This window comes from Natrix helvetica, assembly GCF_964273705.1.
Source record: "Natrix helvetica genome assembly, chromosome: W".
NCBI classification, from domain to species: domain Eukaryota; kingdom Metazoa; phylum Chordata; class Lepidosauria; order Squamata; family Natricidae; genus Natrix; species Natrix helvetica.
This window is the reverse complement of record NC_138555.1, coordinates 81,679,922-81,696,681: the sequence shown is the minus strand read 5'-3', so window position 1 is coordinate 81,696,681 and position 16,760 is coordinate 81,679,922. Positions and strand designations below refer to the sequence as shown.

The following is a 16,760-nucleotide window of genomic DNA, read 5'->3' as shown; positions in this document are numbered from 1 at the left end:
CACGCCAGCCACATGACCACGGAGACGTCTTCGGACAGCGCTGGCTCTTTGGCTTTGAAACGGAGATGAGCACCGCCCCCTAGAGTCAGGAACGACTGGCACATATGTGCGAGGGGAACCTTTACCTTAATTAAGGTAATAGCACTTAGACTTACCGTATTTTTCGGAGTATAAGATGCATCGGAGTATAAGATGCTCCGAGGTTTTGAAGAGGCACATTTTTTTTTAAAGGGTAGGTAGATAGAGGGAGAGAAAGAGGGAAATACAGTAGGTAGATAGGGAGAGGGAGAGAGTAGTTAGGTAGGTAGGTAGATAGATAGAGGGATAGAGAGAGAAATAGAGAGAGAGAAATACAGTAGGTAGGGGGAGAGGGAGTGTATAGGTAGGTAGGTAGGTAGATAGATAGATAGATAGATAGATAGATAGATAGATAGATAGATAGATAGATGATAGATAGATAGATAGATAGATAGATAGATAGATAGATAGATAAAGGGATAGAGAGAGAGAGAAATAGAGAGAGAGAAATACAGTAGGTAGGGGGAAGAGGGAGTGTATAGGTAGGTAGGTAGGTAGGTAGGTAGGTAGAGAGATAGATAGATAGATAGATAGATAGATAGATAGATAGATAGATAAAGGGATAGAGAGAGAGAGAAATAGAGAGAGAGAAATACAGTAGGTAGGGGAAGAGGGAGTGTATAGGTAGGTAGGTAGGTAGGTAGGTAGGTAGGTAGATAGATAGATAGATAGATAGATAGATAGATAGATAGATAGATAGATAGATAGATAGATAGATAGATAGAGGGATATATAGAGAGAGAAATAGAGAGAGAAATAGAGAGAGAGAAATACAGTAGGTAGGGGAAGAGGGAGTATATAGGTAGGTAGGTAGGTAGGTAGGTAGGTAGGTAGATAGATAGATGATAGATAGATAGATAGATAGATAGATAGATAGATAGATAGATAGATAGATAGATACGGATAGAGGTAGGTAGACAGACAGATAGACAGACAGATATGGATAGAGGTAGGTAGGTAGGTAGGTAGGTAGGTAGGTAGGTAGGTAGGTAGGTAGATAGATAGATAGATGATAGATAGATAGATAGATAGATAGATAGATAGATAGATAGATAGATAGATAGATAGATAGATAGATACGGATAGAGGTAGGTAGACAGACAGACAGACAGACAGACAGATATGGATAGAGGTAGGTAGGTAGGTAGGTAGGTAGATAGATGATAGATAGATAGATAGATAGATAGATAGATAGATAGATAGATAGATAGATAGATAGATAGATAGAGGGATATATAGAGAGAGAAATAGAGAGAGAGAAATACAGTAGGTAGGGGGGAAGAGGGAGTGTATAAATAGGTAGGTAAATAGATAGAGGGATAGAGAGAGAGAAATAGAGAGAGAGAGAAATACGGGAGGGAGGGAGGTGTTTCTGCTGGCAAAGCACTTGATCAATGTAATTCTCGTCAACCAGTTAAAGAGCTTTCCAAAAGGAAAAAAAAGGTTTTGACACTCTGCAAACCTCCCCAAAATGCCCTGTTTTTCACGAAAATGGGCCCGTTTTTTTTTCTTCAAAAAAAGGCATGACTAGCCTGGGGGTGGGGGGTGGGGGGTTGCAGAGTGCTCCTGGGGGGGGGGCAAAAACTAGCAAAAAACGGCCCGCTTTTTGCAAAAACTTTTTTGTCAAAAAAATTGCATGCATAGCCTTATGGAGGCTTATAGAGTGCTGCTTGGGGGGGCAAAAAACGGCCTGTTTTTTTGTTCATTTCTGCCCTCCCCAGTCCCCAGGAGCGCTCTGAAAGCCTCCATAAGGGTATACACGGCCATTTTGGTGAAGGGGGGGGGCTTCGGGAGGCAAAAAAATGCTGTATTCGGTGTATAAGACGCCCCCAGATTTTCAGCCTCTTTTTTGAGGAAAAAAGGTGCGTCTTATACTCCGGACAATATGGTATATACCGCTTTATTTCACAGCCCCTCTCTAAGCGGTCTTACAGGGTCAGCCTATTGCCCCCAACAATCTGGGGCCTCATTTTACCCACCTCGGACGGAGGGAAGGCTGAGTCAACCATCAGCCTGCTGGTATTTGAACTGGCAAATTGTAGGCAGTCGATCGCCAGCAGAAGCGGCCATGTAGCACGGCGCTCTAACCACTGCGCCACCGAGAATGATAAACAATGGCTCTGAATGCTTTTGTTGTCTCTGGGTTGCGTTCTTCACTTCTCCTCTTTTGTTTCCCCCCCCCCAAAAAAACACAACCTGCAGAGTGGTGATGGTGTTGGGGGCTGGCCGGGGTCCTCTTGTCAACGCCTCCCTCCGAGCGGCCTGCCAGGCCAAGCGGCGCATCAAGATTTACGCGGTGGAGAAGAACCCCAACGCCGTAGTGACGTAAGTTGGTTCTCACGTGCTGGGGACTCGTCCTTGGTATGGAGCTCCGCCCCCCATGGACGGCTGGGGTTCGGGGAGGAGGAATCACCCTACGGATGTCATTGTGCGTTGAAGAATTGTTTTGGGGAGAGCCAGATCGGTTTAGTGGTGAAAGCACCATGCTAGGAGCCAGGAGACTGGGAGTTCTGGTCCCACCTTAGTCACAAATGCTAGCTAGGTGACTTTGGGCCAATTACCAGGAGACTGGGAGTTCTAGTCCCGCTTTAGGCAGGAAAGCCACTGGGTGATTTGGGGCCAATTACCAGGAAACTGGGAGTTCTAGTCCCACCTTAGGTAGGAAAGCTGCTGGGTGATTTGGGGCCAATTACCAGGAAACTGGGAGTTCTAGTCCCACCTTAGGTAGGAAAGCTGCTGGGTTATTTGGGACCAATTTCCAGGAGACTGGGAGTTCTAATCTTGCCTTAGGCAGGAAAGCCACTGGGTGATTTTGGGCCAATTACCAGGAAACTGGGAGTTCTAGTCCCACCTTAGGCAGGAAAGCTGCTGGGCTATTTGGGACCAATTTCCAGGAGACTGGCAGTTCTAATCTTGCCTTAGGCAAGAAGGCCACTGGGTGATTTCGGGCCAATTACCAGGAGACTAGGAGTTGTAGTCCCACCTTAGGCAGTAAAGCTGCTGGGTTATTTGGGGCCAATTTCCAGGAGACTGGGAGTTCTAGTCCCGCCTTTGGCAGGAAAGTCACTGGATGATTTGGGGCCAATTACCAGGAGACTAGGAGTTCTAGTCCTGCCTTAGGCAGGAAAGCTGCTGGGTGATTTGGGGGCAATCACCAGGAGACTGGGAGTTCTAGTCCCACCTTAGGCAGGAAAGCTGCTGGGTTATTTGGGGGCAATCACCAGAAAACTGGGCGTTCTAGTCCCACCTTAGGCAGGAAATCTGCTGGGTGATTTTGAGTCAATCACCAGGAGACCGGGAGTTCTAGTTCCACCTTAGGCAGTAAAGCTGCTGGGTTATTTGGGGCCAATCACCAGGAAACTGGGAGTTCTAGTCTCACCGTAGGCAGGAAAGACACTGGGTGACTTTGGGGCCAAACGCCGAGAGATTGGGAGTTCTAGTCCCACCTTAGGTAGGAAAGCTAGCTGGTGACTTTTGACCAATCACTCTTTCTCAATGTAACCCACCCACCTCACTGGGTTGTTGTTATGGGCAAAACAGGAGCAAAGCTGGCTGGGGGATTCTGGGAGTTGAAGTCCACATATCTGAAGGTCCCCAAGATGGAAGATATTTTTAATATTTGATCATATTTAATATTAGTCCGCTATGCGGGGCAGTTTTCCACCGGAGAGTCATATTGGCACATCTGGGGAAAACCCGAATCTGAAAGTTTCCAGGTTTTCCCCACCCAAATGAAAGTTCAAGTCCCTGCCCAGCAACCACAGGTCCCTCACACGGTCCAATCAGGCACCATCCAAAACTGGAGATGCCTCCCAGTCACACCATCGCAGCTGCAGGGCAAGATGTCCTTGACTCTCTGGGAAAGGAATGTTATTTTGAGTACCTCTCACCCATACTCCGTATAATCCCTCCTCCCATTTTCCCACAGTCGAAATTGTGGCAGGCCTGAAGGCCCCAATGTGAAAGATGGCTTCCAGGTCTAACTCTCCCTCCTCTTCTTTTCAGGCTGGAGAGCTGGCAGTACGAGGAATGGGGATCCCAGGTGACGGTCGTCTCCAGTGACATGCGCGAGTGGGAGGCCCCCGAGAAAGCGGATCTGATGGTGTCGGAACTGCTGGGCTCCTTCGCCGACAATGAGCTGTCCCCAGAATGTCTGGATGGGGCGGAACATTGCCTGAAAGGCGAGTAATAAGGGACAAAACCTCTGAAAAATGACGGTTGTATTCAAAATTTTTTAGAATATTTGTATACAGGGTAATCCTCCGCCCACAGTTGGGGGCCGAATTTCCACTGCTGAGCAAGGCAGTTGTTAAGGGAATCATGCCCAATGTTACTTTATTTTGATTGGATTTGTTATCTTCAGTTCCCGACTTCTCTCCACTCTCCGTGCTCGGGGATCAGGAGCGGGCAGTCCTTGCTCATCACCTTTCCGTTGCTCCTCACGTCCGCTGCTTGCCCTCTCTCGGTCATCCTACCCTGTTCCTCCCTGCTGCCAAGCGGTCTGAAGCCAGAGAGACCTGGGGCTGTCTCGGCCTGCTTCTCTCCATGTTCCTCCGAAGCCAACGAGCCCCCCCCCCCCCCCCCCCCCCCCGCTCGACCTCCGTTGGTCCCAGCTCGTCCTCGTCGTCCTCAGATTCAGGCTGACGGAGGGCCTGACCTGTTGGGGAGCCGAATAGACAGGTTCAAAGTCCCGCTAATAATTGGGAGTGACGGATGTTCCTTTGATTTGTCCTCTTGCACAGAGGGAGGGGTGAGCATCCCCCACCACTACACCTCCTTCTTGGGTCCCATCTCGTCCTCCAAGCTCTACAACGAAGTCCGGGCCTGTCGTGAGAAGGATCGTGATCCGGAGGTGAGGTCTCCTGTGTTCTCTCCGCCCTCCTAAAAAAGTTTTCTTTGCAAAACAAAAAGAAAAAGAAAAGAAAAGAAATGAGCAGAGGAAAAAAGTAGAACTCTTGGATCTCTTGGGGGGAAAAAAAGAAAAAAGAAAAAAGAGCTTTTCCCGGCAACAACAAAAAGACAAGTACGGAAATGTGGATCAGGTTCAAATGACAACAATTATTTAATGTCAAATACTATGTATATATATAGAAAGAATCAAGTTATTTGAGTTAAAACAATGTTTGCTTCAAACAGGGATGGCTAACCTTTTTCTCGTCGCATGCCAAAACTGCATGACTCCCCCATGCTTCCTGCCCCCCGTGCATGCAAGTGCGCCCTTGCATGTGTGATCTGCCCCCATGCATGTCTGCACATCTCCCACATGCGCCCTGCCTCCCCCCACCCCCACGCATGCACAGTATAGAGACCTGAAAACCAGCTGGCCGGTGGGAGGCGGGCGCATAGGAGGTGGAGCTAAGCTGGGGGCGACAGCTTGCATGCCCGCTGAGAGGTCTCTGCTTGCCACCCGCGGCACATGGGCCATAGGTTTGCTATCACGGGCTTAAAACAATGAAGGATCTCGTGTTTTTTTTAAATTACGGACCTGTAATCGAACTTTTGATTCTCGGAGAGAAAGAGACATGGGGATTTTTCTTTAAAAAAAAATAATTGGGAATAGCACTGACGATGTTCCCTAGACGGGTCGTGAAACATCTGCAAAAAAACAAAAAAACAGCCACGCTCAGAGAGCACCAGGGATCAAACGTGGCCTTTTTAAATCTAATTTTATTCTGTTTTATTTTGGTGGTGGTGTTTTTTTTCTCCCCTCCCAGGCTCAATTCGAAATGCCCTACGTTGTCCGTCTTCACAACTTCCACCAGCTAGCGCCTCCGAAAGCCTGCTTCTCCTTCAAACACCCCAATCCAGGTAGGAACACATTTCGGAGAGCAAAAGACCCCGCTTGATGATACGGAAAGGAAGCGAAACTACATTGTTAGTTGTCCAGATGAGACATCTTATCTGCCTCTCTTTTTTTTTTCATAAAAATTTGTACTTACTGTGGCCTGCCGGCAGCCTCGGAACAATGAAAAGGTTGGGGAGGAACATGGGCCAGTCCTGGGGGCTGAGGAAAGCTCCGGCGAGGGCTCTCTGTTGGAGGCAAGGAGGGAATTAGACAGCAGTGAGGCAGAGGAACAGCTGGAGCCTGTTCCCCGTGTGCGCATGCGTACAGCTGCGAGAAGGCAAGAACAACTAAGAAAGCAGGGTCGACTTAAGGGGAAAGCCAGACCTTGGAGGTGATTGGCCCCTCCCCGAGGAAACAAAAGAGGAGCAAACGGGGAGTGGGCTTTTGCAGGAAACAATTCGTTCCTTCGGTCGGTTCGAGTGTGGAAAGTTCTGTGTGTGACTTTGCCACGTTTTGGGGAAACTCGTGATTTGGCAGCTCTCCGAGCGAGATAAGGTGCATGTGGATAAACATTCCTTTGAAAGGCTGTTTACTTGCTGACTGTGAATGAAAGGAATTGACCTGTAAATAAGAGAGATTTTGTCGGGACCAAGACTCTGCTTCACGCTTTCTAAGGAAGCCTGGGTCAGTCAGAACACTTCTGCAAAACCCACAGCAAGCCGTCTCCCACTCTGTTCAAAACAGCCGGATTTGGGGCTTGGATCTAGAATCACAGAGTTGGAAGGGACCTTGGAGGTCTTCTAGTCCAACCCCCTGCATAGGCAGGAAACCCCAACGCCGCTTCAGACCGACGGCTGTCCAACGTGAATATTTTTATCCTTGTTTTCTTTCATGCTTCGGGGCTCTTATCTTTGGTTTTTGTCTTTCCTCTCCCTCAGATCCTCTCAAGGACAACAACCGTTACCAAACGCTGGAATTCCAGGTGGACGTGAATACGGTGCTTCACGGCTTCGCCGGTTACTTTGAGACCACCCTCTACGGGGACATCACACTCAGTACGTGGAGGGAAGCCTCGGAGTGTGCCCTTCCCCTTCGTGATTTATTAAATTTAGACGCCTAAAAGTGACTCTTGGTGGTTTACGGTGTAATAAAAGCAGAAACATAAAACGATTAAAATTAAGAGGGATTCAATGCAGGCTAAAAACCACGTGGTACGGTTCGGGTTCGGGTTACGGTGGCCTAGAGGTAGAGCTCTCGCCTGAAAATCAGGAGGCTGTGAATTGGATCCTAGGTAGAGGGAGATATTTCTCTCTCTCTGGGCACGTTGAGAATATGGATCTGCTGAACAAAACTCCGCTTTGGCGACAAGTACGGCATCCAGCCAGTAAACACTTAGCTCCATTCAGTTGCCCCGACTCCACCCCGCAAGGGATGATGGGGGTTATTAAACAAAAAAAAATGTGGGGTGTGTGTGTGTTTATGTGCCTTCTCTGACACTGCACCAACCACTACCTGCCTTATTCGTTTCTGTTAGGGTCGCAATTGTCAAAGCTTATCCGGAAGGCCAAGAACTTGGGAGCAGCTGGAAAATATACCAAAGGGGCCCATGGGAGAAAAAGCTCTTCTTTTAAACCCCTCATTATAGTTTGCCATGATGCTGCTGAATACAATAATGATAATAATAATTCTCTTTCTCCCCCCCCCAACCCCCTTCCTCGTTCATCTTTATAGGTATTCGGCCTGAGACTCATTCACCTGGCATGTTTTCGTGGTTTCCTATTTTTTTCCCCATTAAGGTAAGTGTTAAGTAATTAAGCTCCCCGTTAGAAGAGCGAGTATGCAGAGAAGCGTAATGAGAGTGATATGGAATAACACGCACAAACCAGCATACAGAGACACTGAATAGTATAAAAATATAGTAGTTTACTATGTAGAAATATAGAAGTATTCAGAGTCCGGTTAACAGTCCAAGTCATACACGGTTCAGTAATTCAGTTATCAAAATAGTCAGTCTAACACACAAAGTATAGTTAAACAGTAGCAAACCACAATACCTCAAAATACACCGATCAATGTCTAACAAAACAGAGAGATCTAACAGCCATTCTGGCTCCCTCTTATGGCTGCTTGAGATAACAAACCAATTACATCTCTTAAGCATTTAAAGTAACAGTAAAGTAATAATAGCTTATATACATTGTCAAGCCAAGCCTAGGGTTACATCCCTAACAGTAAATCTTGGTTTAAAAACCAAAACTTCCCTCCGTGAGAACATGGAAGTATTTGAGGATTGTTCAGTTGACTGAGTTAATGAATAAAAGAGATAATAACAATAATAATCGGGGGCACTAGGCACTAGGCACCATGTCCAAGAATTTTACAAAACACATCAAGAAATTGCAGCGTCCTGCAATAACTCCAGCGGAACTGCTAAAAACCGCGCTACTCAGAACATCTTATATTTTAAGAAGGTACTTGGTTGATACCTAGGACGCTGGCAGCAACCCGTATCAACCATCAACGCCAGCCAATGATACTTGTGATGCATTGTTGAATGTCCAGTTGACTTGAGTTTCATGTTTAATGAATAAAAGAGATAATGCTGGCAGCAATCCGTATCAAACATCAGCGCCAGTCATTATTTGTGATACATTTTTAAACGTTCAGTTGACTTTGAGTTTCATGTTTAATGAATAAGAGGTGTTAATCTCTCTCTATATAAAAGCGAAATACCACTCGCGCATCATCATGAAATCTCCAGAACCGTCAAGATTACAAACTTGAAATTTGGCCCTTATGTTCCTCTTGGCTTCCAGGGACTCAGTAAGAACAGATTGTTCAAAATGACCATCAGATCATTAGTATTTCATATTGACATGCTCTGATGCTAAGGAGTTAGACCCGTGATGCGAACCTATGGCACCCGTGCCACAGCTGGCATGCAGAGCCATTTGTCAGGGCACGCGAGGCGTTGCCCGGTCAGCTGGCCTTTTGAGGTCATTTTTTGCCTTCCGGAGCCTTCAGGGAAGCCTCCTAAAGACCCCTGAAGGCTCCATAGGGCTAAAATCGGCCCTACAAGCAAATCAGAAATCTGTTCCCAAACTTCCAGTTTGCCCGTAGGGCCATTTCTTTTCACTCGGGGGGCGTCAGGGAAGCTCCTGAAGCCTCTAGAGGGCCTCCCGGGGGGCGGGGCGGGGGCTGTTTACGCCCTCCCGAGGCTCCTATAAAGCCTCTGGAGGCTGGGGAGGGCAAAAAAAGCATGCCAAAAATGGGGGAGGGCTGGTTGTGCACGCATGCCTGCTGGGGTTGTGTGCATAGCATTACGGGTGTGGCATGCCCACGCACGCCCCCCCTGCGCTGCCCCCCGCTTTTGGCACACGAGCCAAAAAAAGATTCACCATCACCGAGTTAGATGTTCTACTTCCCCTCCCCACCTGAAAAGAATTCTGTTCCAACTGCCACTTGGGCGTGGCCAGCGCGTGACTCATCCAGCCTGCGGGCTGGGAGTTTAGACATTCTACTCCCTTCCCCACCTGAAAAACGATCTGATGCTAAGGAGTTAGATTGAGGGAGAGAAGGGGATAGGATAGGAGAGGCCTCTGTGGGGCACGCCTGAGGGAGAGAAAGGGAGAGGAGAGCGATTGGAACTACTCATTAATTTTCAAGCTATGTCGATTTATCAAGCCCAATCACATAGTTCCGTAGTAGAGCACAGGTATCCAGCACGTAATAATAATATAATATCACCAATAATGGTCTAGTAAAGAAGATAATAAGAGCAATAAATAATAATACTATGCGGATAAATATACATAGACATTAGACGGCACTGAAAATTAGGTGTTCAGCAGATAATTTAAACATATCTGTGTTCCAACGATATCTTTACTCCTGTACGGAAACACGCTGGCAGGACTGACTTTGTGGGGGGAGTTAATATTTCTTCGGCCCAGAATGATTCTGTTCCTATTAATGGTGTCCTGTTTCGCCCTCCCCCCAGCAACCCATGAGCGTGCAGGCGGGCGAGAAAATCCGAGTGGCCTTCTGGCGTTGCAGCAACCCTAAGAAAGTGTGGTACGAGTGGGCTGTGGTTTCCCCGACGTGTTCGGTCATCCACAACCCCACGGGACGTTCCTACACCATTGGACTGTGAGCAGGAGTTCCCGCGGTTCCTCCCCCATCGCTCCGTCCCCGAGACGCGAGGAAGCTTCTTCCGCGTTGCCCTCGGACAAGAGAAGAGACTTGGTTTTTCTACGCAGTCATAAGGTCTTCAACATTTGCTGGGTGCAGTTTGGGGCAAAGTCTTTGGCTTTGGCTGCTTCTACCCGCCTCAATTGTTTTTCGGTCAGTGAAATTTCAATAAAATTGCTGAAATGTGTCTCGGTCGCTGTTCCCCCGGACAAATAAGGACCCGGAAAAGCGTTTCCTTTTCAAAAGAAAAAGAAAATTGTACAAATTCTCTGACAGATGCTGCGGTTCCCAGATATCCATTTGGGTGTTTTTATTAAACTCTTCCGTATAAGTAGTCCTTCACTTGCTACCACGTGTTTACCCACCGTTCTAAGTTACGATGGTGATGAAAAAAGCGACGAACGGTCCTCGCACTTATGACTGTCGCTGGGTCCTCGTGGTGGTCATGGGATCAAAATTTGGGCACTTGGCAAACCAGTATGCACCGTATTTTTCGGCGTATAAGACGCACCTTTTTCCCACCCTAAAAGAGGGTGAAAATTTGGGTGCGTCTTACACATTGAATGTAGCCCCAGCCACCTACTCACCGCCCGCCCCCCCCCTTTGGCCTCTGCCTACCAGCAATTTACAAATGGGAAAATGGGGCTTGCGGAGGCTGCAATAGGCTATAGCAATCCCTGCAGCCTGAAACAGCTGATCATTGGGAGGCGCTTAAGCTGAGGCTGGGAGGCGAAGCAGATTTTTTTCTTCTGCTAATCAGGCTGTTTGCTGCAAGAAAGTAATAACTATAAATTCCTATAGAATGTTCAAAATATTAGACTTAATTTTTTAAAGACTGCTTTATTATTGTTCTAGACAGCTTAACAAAATGAAGAAGCTTTTTAAAATAAATGCTTGATCCGAAGAGACCCAGTGCTATGGTCTCTTCTTTTAAAGTCCCTTCGGGGAGAGGGGGCGGTCTATAAATACAACAAATAATAATAATAATAATAAATAGCAGAGAATAACTAGACTTCAGGAAAGCCACATCAATTTTAACAGCATCTGTACAAGTTTAGTCTGAAATGTTCCACTACCATCAATGTATATTGTCTAGACTGTTCGTTGCAGGGAGGCAAATTGCTGGGAGGCAGAAGCAGAATTTTTTCCCCCTTATTTTCCTCCCCAAAAGCTAGATGTGTCTTATATTTTGGAGCGTCTTATACACCGAAAAATACGGTATTTGACAATTGCAGCATCCTGGGTCCCCATGATTGCTGTTTCCAACCAACCAACAAGCAAAGTCAATGCGGGAAGCTGGACTCGCTTAATGACGTGCCACAAAAGGTCACAAAACTGGATGCAACTCAATGACTGCATTACTTAGCAACCTAAGCCCCAGTCCCAACTGTGGTTGTAACTCAAGGACTATCCATACAGGATAGGCCTATTCGGTAGAGCCCCCCCCCCCATTCAGCGGAATGCGTACAAGTACTCCTCGGTTTACAACCAAGGTTGAGCTCAACATTTCTGTGGTGAAGGGAAACATTTGTTCAGCGAGTTTTGTCCCACTTTATGACTTTTCTTGCCACAGTTCTTAAGTGAATCCCTGCAGTGGATAAGTCATTGACCTGGTTGTTAAATGAATCTAGCTACTCCACTCGTCGAAAGGTCACAAAAGGTGAGCCCAGGACCCTGCAACTGTTATAAATACGAGCCAATTGCCAAGCATCTGAAGCCGCATCCCATGCAGATGCTGCAATGTGTCGTAACTCTGAAAAGCAATCGCAAGTCACTTTTTCCAGTGACGTCGTAACTTTGAACAGTCACTAAATGAGCTGCTGTTAAGTTGAGGACTACCTGTATATCTTGCCAGTATGTTGGCTCCCAGTCTGGCACCAAAGCCAATGCAAGACATGAAGAATGAGTTTTCCAGCTTCTTTTATTGGAGTGCTCCAGCCTCCCAGGGTCTCTCGGCAGCTAAAGACTTCAAACAAGGCGCAAGCACAAATTTGATAAGAGTTGTGATTAAGGAAATTAATATCCTAACAGTCATATATTGATTCCTCCCAACACGTTTCTTTTGACTGGAGTCTTCTACTTTACTCTCCTTCATACATCACAGGTTTAGGTTAAGAAGCTTTCTCAAAAGAGGTGCGTCTTTTACTATTTTCATAAGTTTAGAGGTTACCAAAGTTTATATATCTATATGTCCCTTAGGATCAGGGGTGGGTTCCTGCCAGTCCTCACCTCTTCTATAGAAGAGGTTCCACAAATCTACTGTGCCGTTTAGAACCGGTTCCAGCTCCCTCCCCCCGCCTGTCCACACATCATCAGAGGAGGAATTCTGGGAGTTTGTTTTATTGGATTTATATGCCGCCCTTCTCCCAAAGGACTCAGGGCGGCGTACAACATTAAAAAACACACATCCCGAAAGTTAAAAAGAAATTAAATACATATCCAAAAAACAAACCCAATTTATAGGACAATACATTTAAAAAATGAGATAAAATTAACAGGCCAGGTTGAAGTCCACAAGTCTTAAAGCTGTCAACTTTGAACACCCCTGGGTTTTTTTTTTTCCTAAAGGGTTAGGGGTGCGAGGGTCTTGTAACTTGACAGCTTTAAGACTTGCGTGCTTCAAATGCCAGAGTTTCTGAGCCAACATGACTGGAGGAGGAATTCTGGGAGTTGAAGTCCATAAGTCTTAAAGCTGTCAACTTTGAACACCCCTGGGGTTTGTTTTTTCCTAAAGGGTTAGGGGTGCCAGGGTCTTGTAACTTGACAGCTTTGAGACTTGCATGCTTCAAATGCCAGAGTTTCTGAGCCAACATGACTGGAGGAGGAATTCTGGGAGTTGAAGCCCACAAGTCTTAAAGCTGTCAACTTTGAACACCCCTGGGTTTATTTTTTCCTAAAGGGTTAGGGATGCAAAGGTCTTGTAATTTGACAGCTTTAAGACTTGCACGCTTCAAAGCCAGAGTTCCTGAGCCAACATGACTGGAGGAGGAATTCTGGGAGTTGAAGTCCACAAGACTTAAAGCTGTCAAGTTTGAACACCCTTGGGGTTTTTTTTTCCCTAAAGGGTTAGGGGTGCAAAGGTCTTGTAAATTGACAGCTTTAAGACTGCTTGTGCTTCAAATGCCAGAGTTTCTGAGCCAACATCTTGATTGCTGAGCAAGAGCGTTGTTAAGTGAGTTTCACCCCATTTTACAAGTTGGCCATGCCCACCCAGTCACATGACTGCCAAGCCACTCCCACAAAGCAGGCCACACCTACAGAAGAGGTTCTAAAAATTTTTGAAACCTACCACTGCTTAGGCTGTAGGATATGTCTACATCCTTCTAGTGTGTCCTTCCGGCATGTCACTTTCCTGTTGCTAGGGAGTCGTGCCCCACCATTTGTCACACTCACCACAACTGCAATTTTCTGTTGTCAGCAATTCCTTTAGCTTTCCAGTGGTGAAATGCAAAAAGTTTCCCTACCAGTTCTGTGGGCATGGCTTGGGGGTCATGTCACCTGGCGGACAACAAGCAGGAACCTCACAGAGTCAACAGCTCAAAAACCAACTATCACACTTGACACAAAAATGACACAAAAGCTACACAACGGACTCACACACACCGCAAAAGCAGCGGGACTTCACACACAAAAAGGATCCGATGATCACAGCACAGCTGTTTGGCACAGCTGATCGTCTGAACTTTTTAAAAAAACTTTCTAAAGCATTTTTTTTACTACTGGTTTGGGCAAACCAGTAGCGTCTTTACTACTGATTCGGGCGAACTGGCCCAAACCAGTAGCATTTCACCCCTGAAACATTCCGAATTCCAACCTGAGTCCTTCGTAAGTTATGGGATGAAAAAGAGAGAGGAGGATTTGGCCTACCTACCAGATAAGAATAAGAATTCGAATAAAAATAGGAATACGAATAGAAATAGGAATAGAATATGCTTTCAGTGTGCATAAAAGGGAAAAATACATTCATCAAGAATCATAAGATACATCGCTTAGTGATAGTCACAGGTTACTAATGAGCAATCAAAGCAATCAAATCAAACCAGATTTAAAATTATATTTTGATGGCTTTTTGTCTGGTTTGGATGAAGGTCCGTATGACCTTGAAGAATAAGAATTTGGAAGGCTGTGAATTGATAATATTTTGGGGTACGATCAAGCTGAGGGGAATGCACACACCGAGAATCTTTTGTTGTTGTTAAGCACGTCATTCTAAGAGTTTGGACTAAATATATAAAAAAAGGCGCTCTCCCAAGGACTTTGTTTTGTTATCCCAAGACTGCTTTTTTATTTATGTATAGAAAGCAATGACAATCTGGCGAACCCACGGTGAACATTTAACAAACTTTCCTAATGCCAATCTTGAATCCGTTCAGTAAAAGTCTGTAGAGTCAGACAGGTCATGGCTGTTCTCTCAGAGGTGCTTTTTTCAGAAGGCAACTGGACTTCCCTGTTTTTTTCTTTCGAAGACGTTTCGCTTCTCATCCAAGAAGCTTCTTCAGCTCTGATAGGATCATGGGAAAATGGAAGGATTTCTATTCCTTGCAGACAGCTGGTCATTTGCAGCCTTTTAGAGGGTTGTTGAAGCACTTGGAGGTTTATCTGTGTCCTCAAGGTCACCAGACTCACTGGAGTCTGCAATTTTTTTCTTCTGGAAATCCATTCCTGCTCCCAAATCATTGAAAAGAGTGTTTATCCCAAATTCTATAGTTTTCTTTTGAAGACGTTTTGCTTCTCATCCATGAAGCTTCTTCAGCTCTGACGCGATAGTGGGAAATGGAAGGATTTATATTCCTTGCAGACAGCTGGCCATTCATGCCTTGGTAAGGCCACACTTGGAATACGGCATTCAGTTTTGGTGGCCACGATGTAGAAAAGATGTGGAGACTCTAGAAAGAGTGCAGAGAAGAGCAACAAAGATGAGGGGACTGGAGTCTAAAACATAGGTAGAATGGTTGCAGGAACTGGGTAGTTTAATGAAAAGAAGGACTAGGGGAGACATGATAGCAGTCTTCCAATATCTCAGGGGTTGCCCCAAAGAAGAGGGAGTCAAACTATTCTCCAAGGCACCTAGGGGTAGAACAAGAAGCAATGGGTGGAAACTAAAGAATGTCCTGATGGTTAGAACAATTAATCAGTGGAACAGAAGTTGCCTCCAGAAGTTGTGAATGCCCCAACACTGGAAGTCTTTAAGATGTTGGATAGCCATTTGTCTGGAACGGTATAGGGTTTCCTGCCTAGGCAGGGGGTTGGACTAGAAGACCTCCAAGGTCCCTTCCAACTCTGCTATTGTATTGTATTGTATTTGCAGCCTTTTAGAGGGTCGCTGAAGCGCTTGGAGGTTTCTCTATGTCCTCAGGGTCACCTGAGTGATGCTAATAATTCCTGTAGTCTGCAATTTTTTCTTCTGGTAATCCATTCCTGCTTCCACACCATTCAAAAGGATGTTCATCCCAAATTGTATGGCTAAACATTTGGAGAGATTCTCTGTCATCCAGGTCACGGTTGTCCCAAAGGTGCTTTTTCAGGAGGCAATTGGACTTTTTTTTTTCCCTTGGAAGACGTTTCGCTTCTCATCCAAAGAGCTTCTTCAGCTCTGAAAGGATAATGGAAAATGGGAGGATTTCTATTCCTTGCAGACAGCTGGTCGTTTGCAGCCTTTTAGAGGGTCGTTGAAACGCTTGGAGGTTTATCAATGTCCTCAGGGTCACAGATAAATGGTGACTGAATGGTGCTCCTGGTTCCTGTAGTCTGCCATTTTCTCCCCTTCTGGGAATCCATTCCTGCTCTCACACCATTCAAAAGATGTTCCTCCCAAATCGTAGGGCTAAACATTTGTAGGGATTCTCAGTCATCCACAGTCACGGTTGTCCCAAAGGTGCTTTTTTTCAGGAGGCAGCTGGCCTTTTTTCTTTTCTTTTCTTTTGAAGACGTTTCGCTTCTCCTCCAAGAAGCTTCTTCAGCTCTGACCGGATGGCGGGGAGAGCTGAAGAAGCTTCTTGGAGGAGAAGCGAAATGTCTTCAAAGACAAAAAAAAAAAAAAGCTGAATTGCCTCCTGAAAAAGCACCTTTGGGACAACCTGGAATGACTGAGAATCTGTATAGGCTTTTAACAAACTTTCCTAATTGCAATCTTGAGTCCTTTCAGGAGTTGCCTCAGAGCTTGACTGCTACAGTGGGCTGCATGCAGGGGCTTCCCTTGAAGAGTATTCCAGGAGGTGCAAAATGGAGGCAGCCAAGGCTGTTAACCGGCCTGGAATTAAGCGAAAAATGTCCTTCAACTGTATTCTGGGCACAAACAAAGGGGTGCTTTTACTTTCATCACCCCTAAAAGTCGGAGGGCTGGCTACGTGAGGGTCCCGGCTCCCAATTTCCCTGTTGGCGGCCGCCTTTCTTTCGCCAAATAACGGGCTGCCTCAGGAATTGGGCTCAGCTCCCAGGCTTAATGAGTCGAAGTCCACGAAAACCCTCCAGTGGCGGGACAAAGGACGCCTATTTCGGCTCTCTGCTGGGAAACTAGGCGAGGCGAGCAACTCCTCAGGGATCAGCACGGAGACTAGGCCGCTGTTGCCGTGGTAACTGCGTGGCTCCTCCCCTTTTCTCCCTTTAGCCCAGGAGCTTCGCGGCCTCTGACCTGCCCTGAAAGTGGCTTCCCCTACGGCCCCGGTGACTAAAGCACCAATCAGGGCTTTGTTTGTAACGTGAATGG

General features: G+C 46.3%; 1 protein-coding gene across 1 annotated transcript in view; it reads left to right on the top strand.

Moving 5' to 3' along the window:
• The window catches only part of PRMT5 (protein arginine methyltransferase 5), a 37,897-nt gene extending 27,656 nt beyond the window's left edge, over positions 1-10,241 (top strand). Inside the window, exons 11-17 of the mRNA XM_081968829.1 lie at positions 2,281-2,403; positions 4,084-4,259; positions 4,821-4,930; positions 5,793-5,886; positions 6,802-6,918; positions 7,595-7,659; positions 9,864-10,241. Of these exons, the coding sequence (XP_081824955.1) occupies positions 2,281-2,403; positions 4,084-4,259; positions 4,821-4,930; positions 5,793-5,886; positions 6,802-6,918; positions 7,595-7,659; positions 9,864-10,016 (838 nt within the window). The 3' untranslated portion in view covers positions 10,017-10,241. The remainder of the gene's footprint in view (positions 1-2,280; positions 2,404-4,083; positions 4,260-4,820; positions 4,931-5,792; positions 5,887-6,801; positions 6,919-7,594; positions 7,660-9,863) is intronic.
• Positions 10,242-16,760: the final 6,519 nt, after the last annotated feature.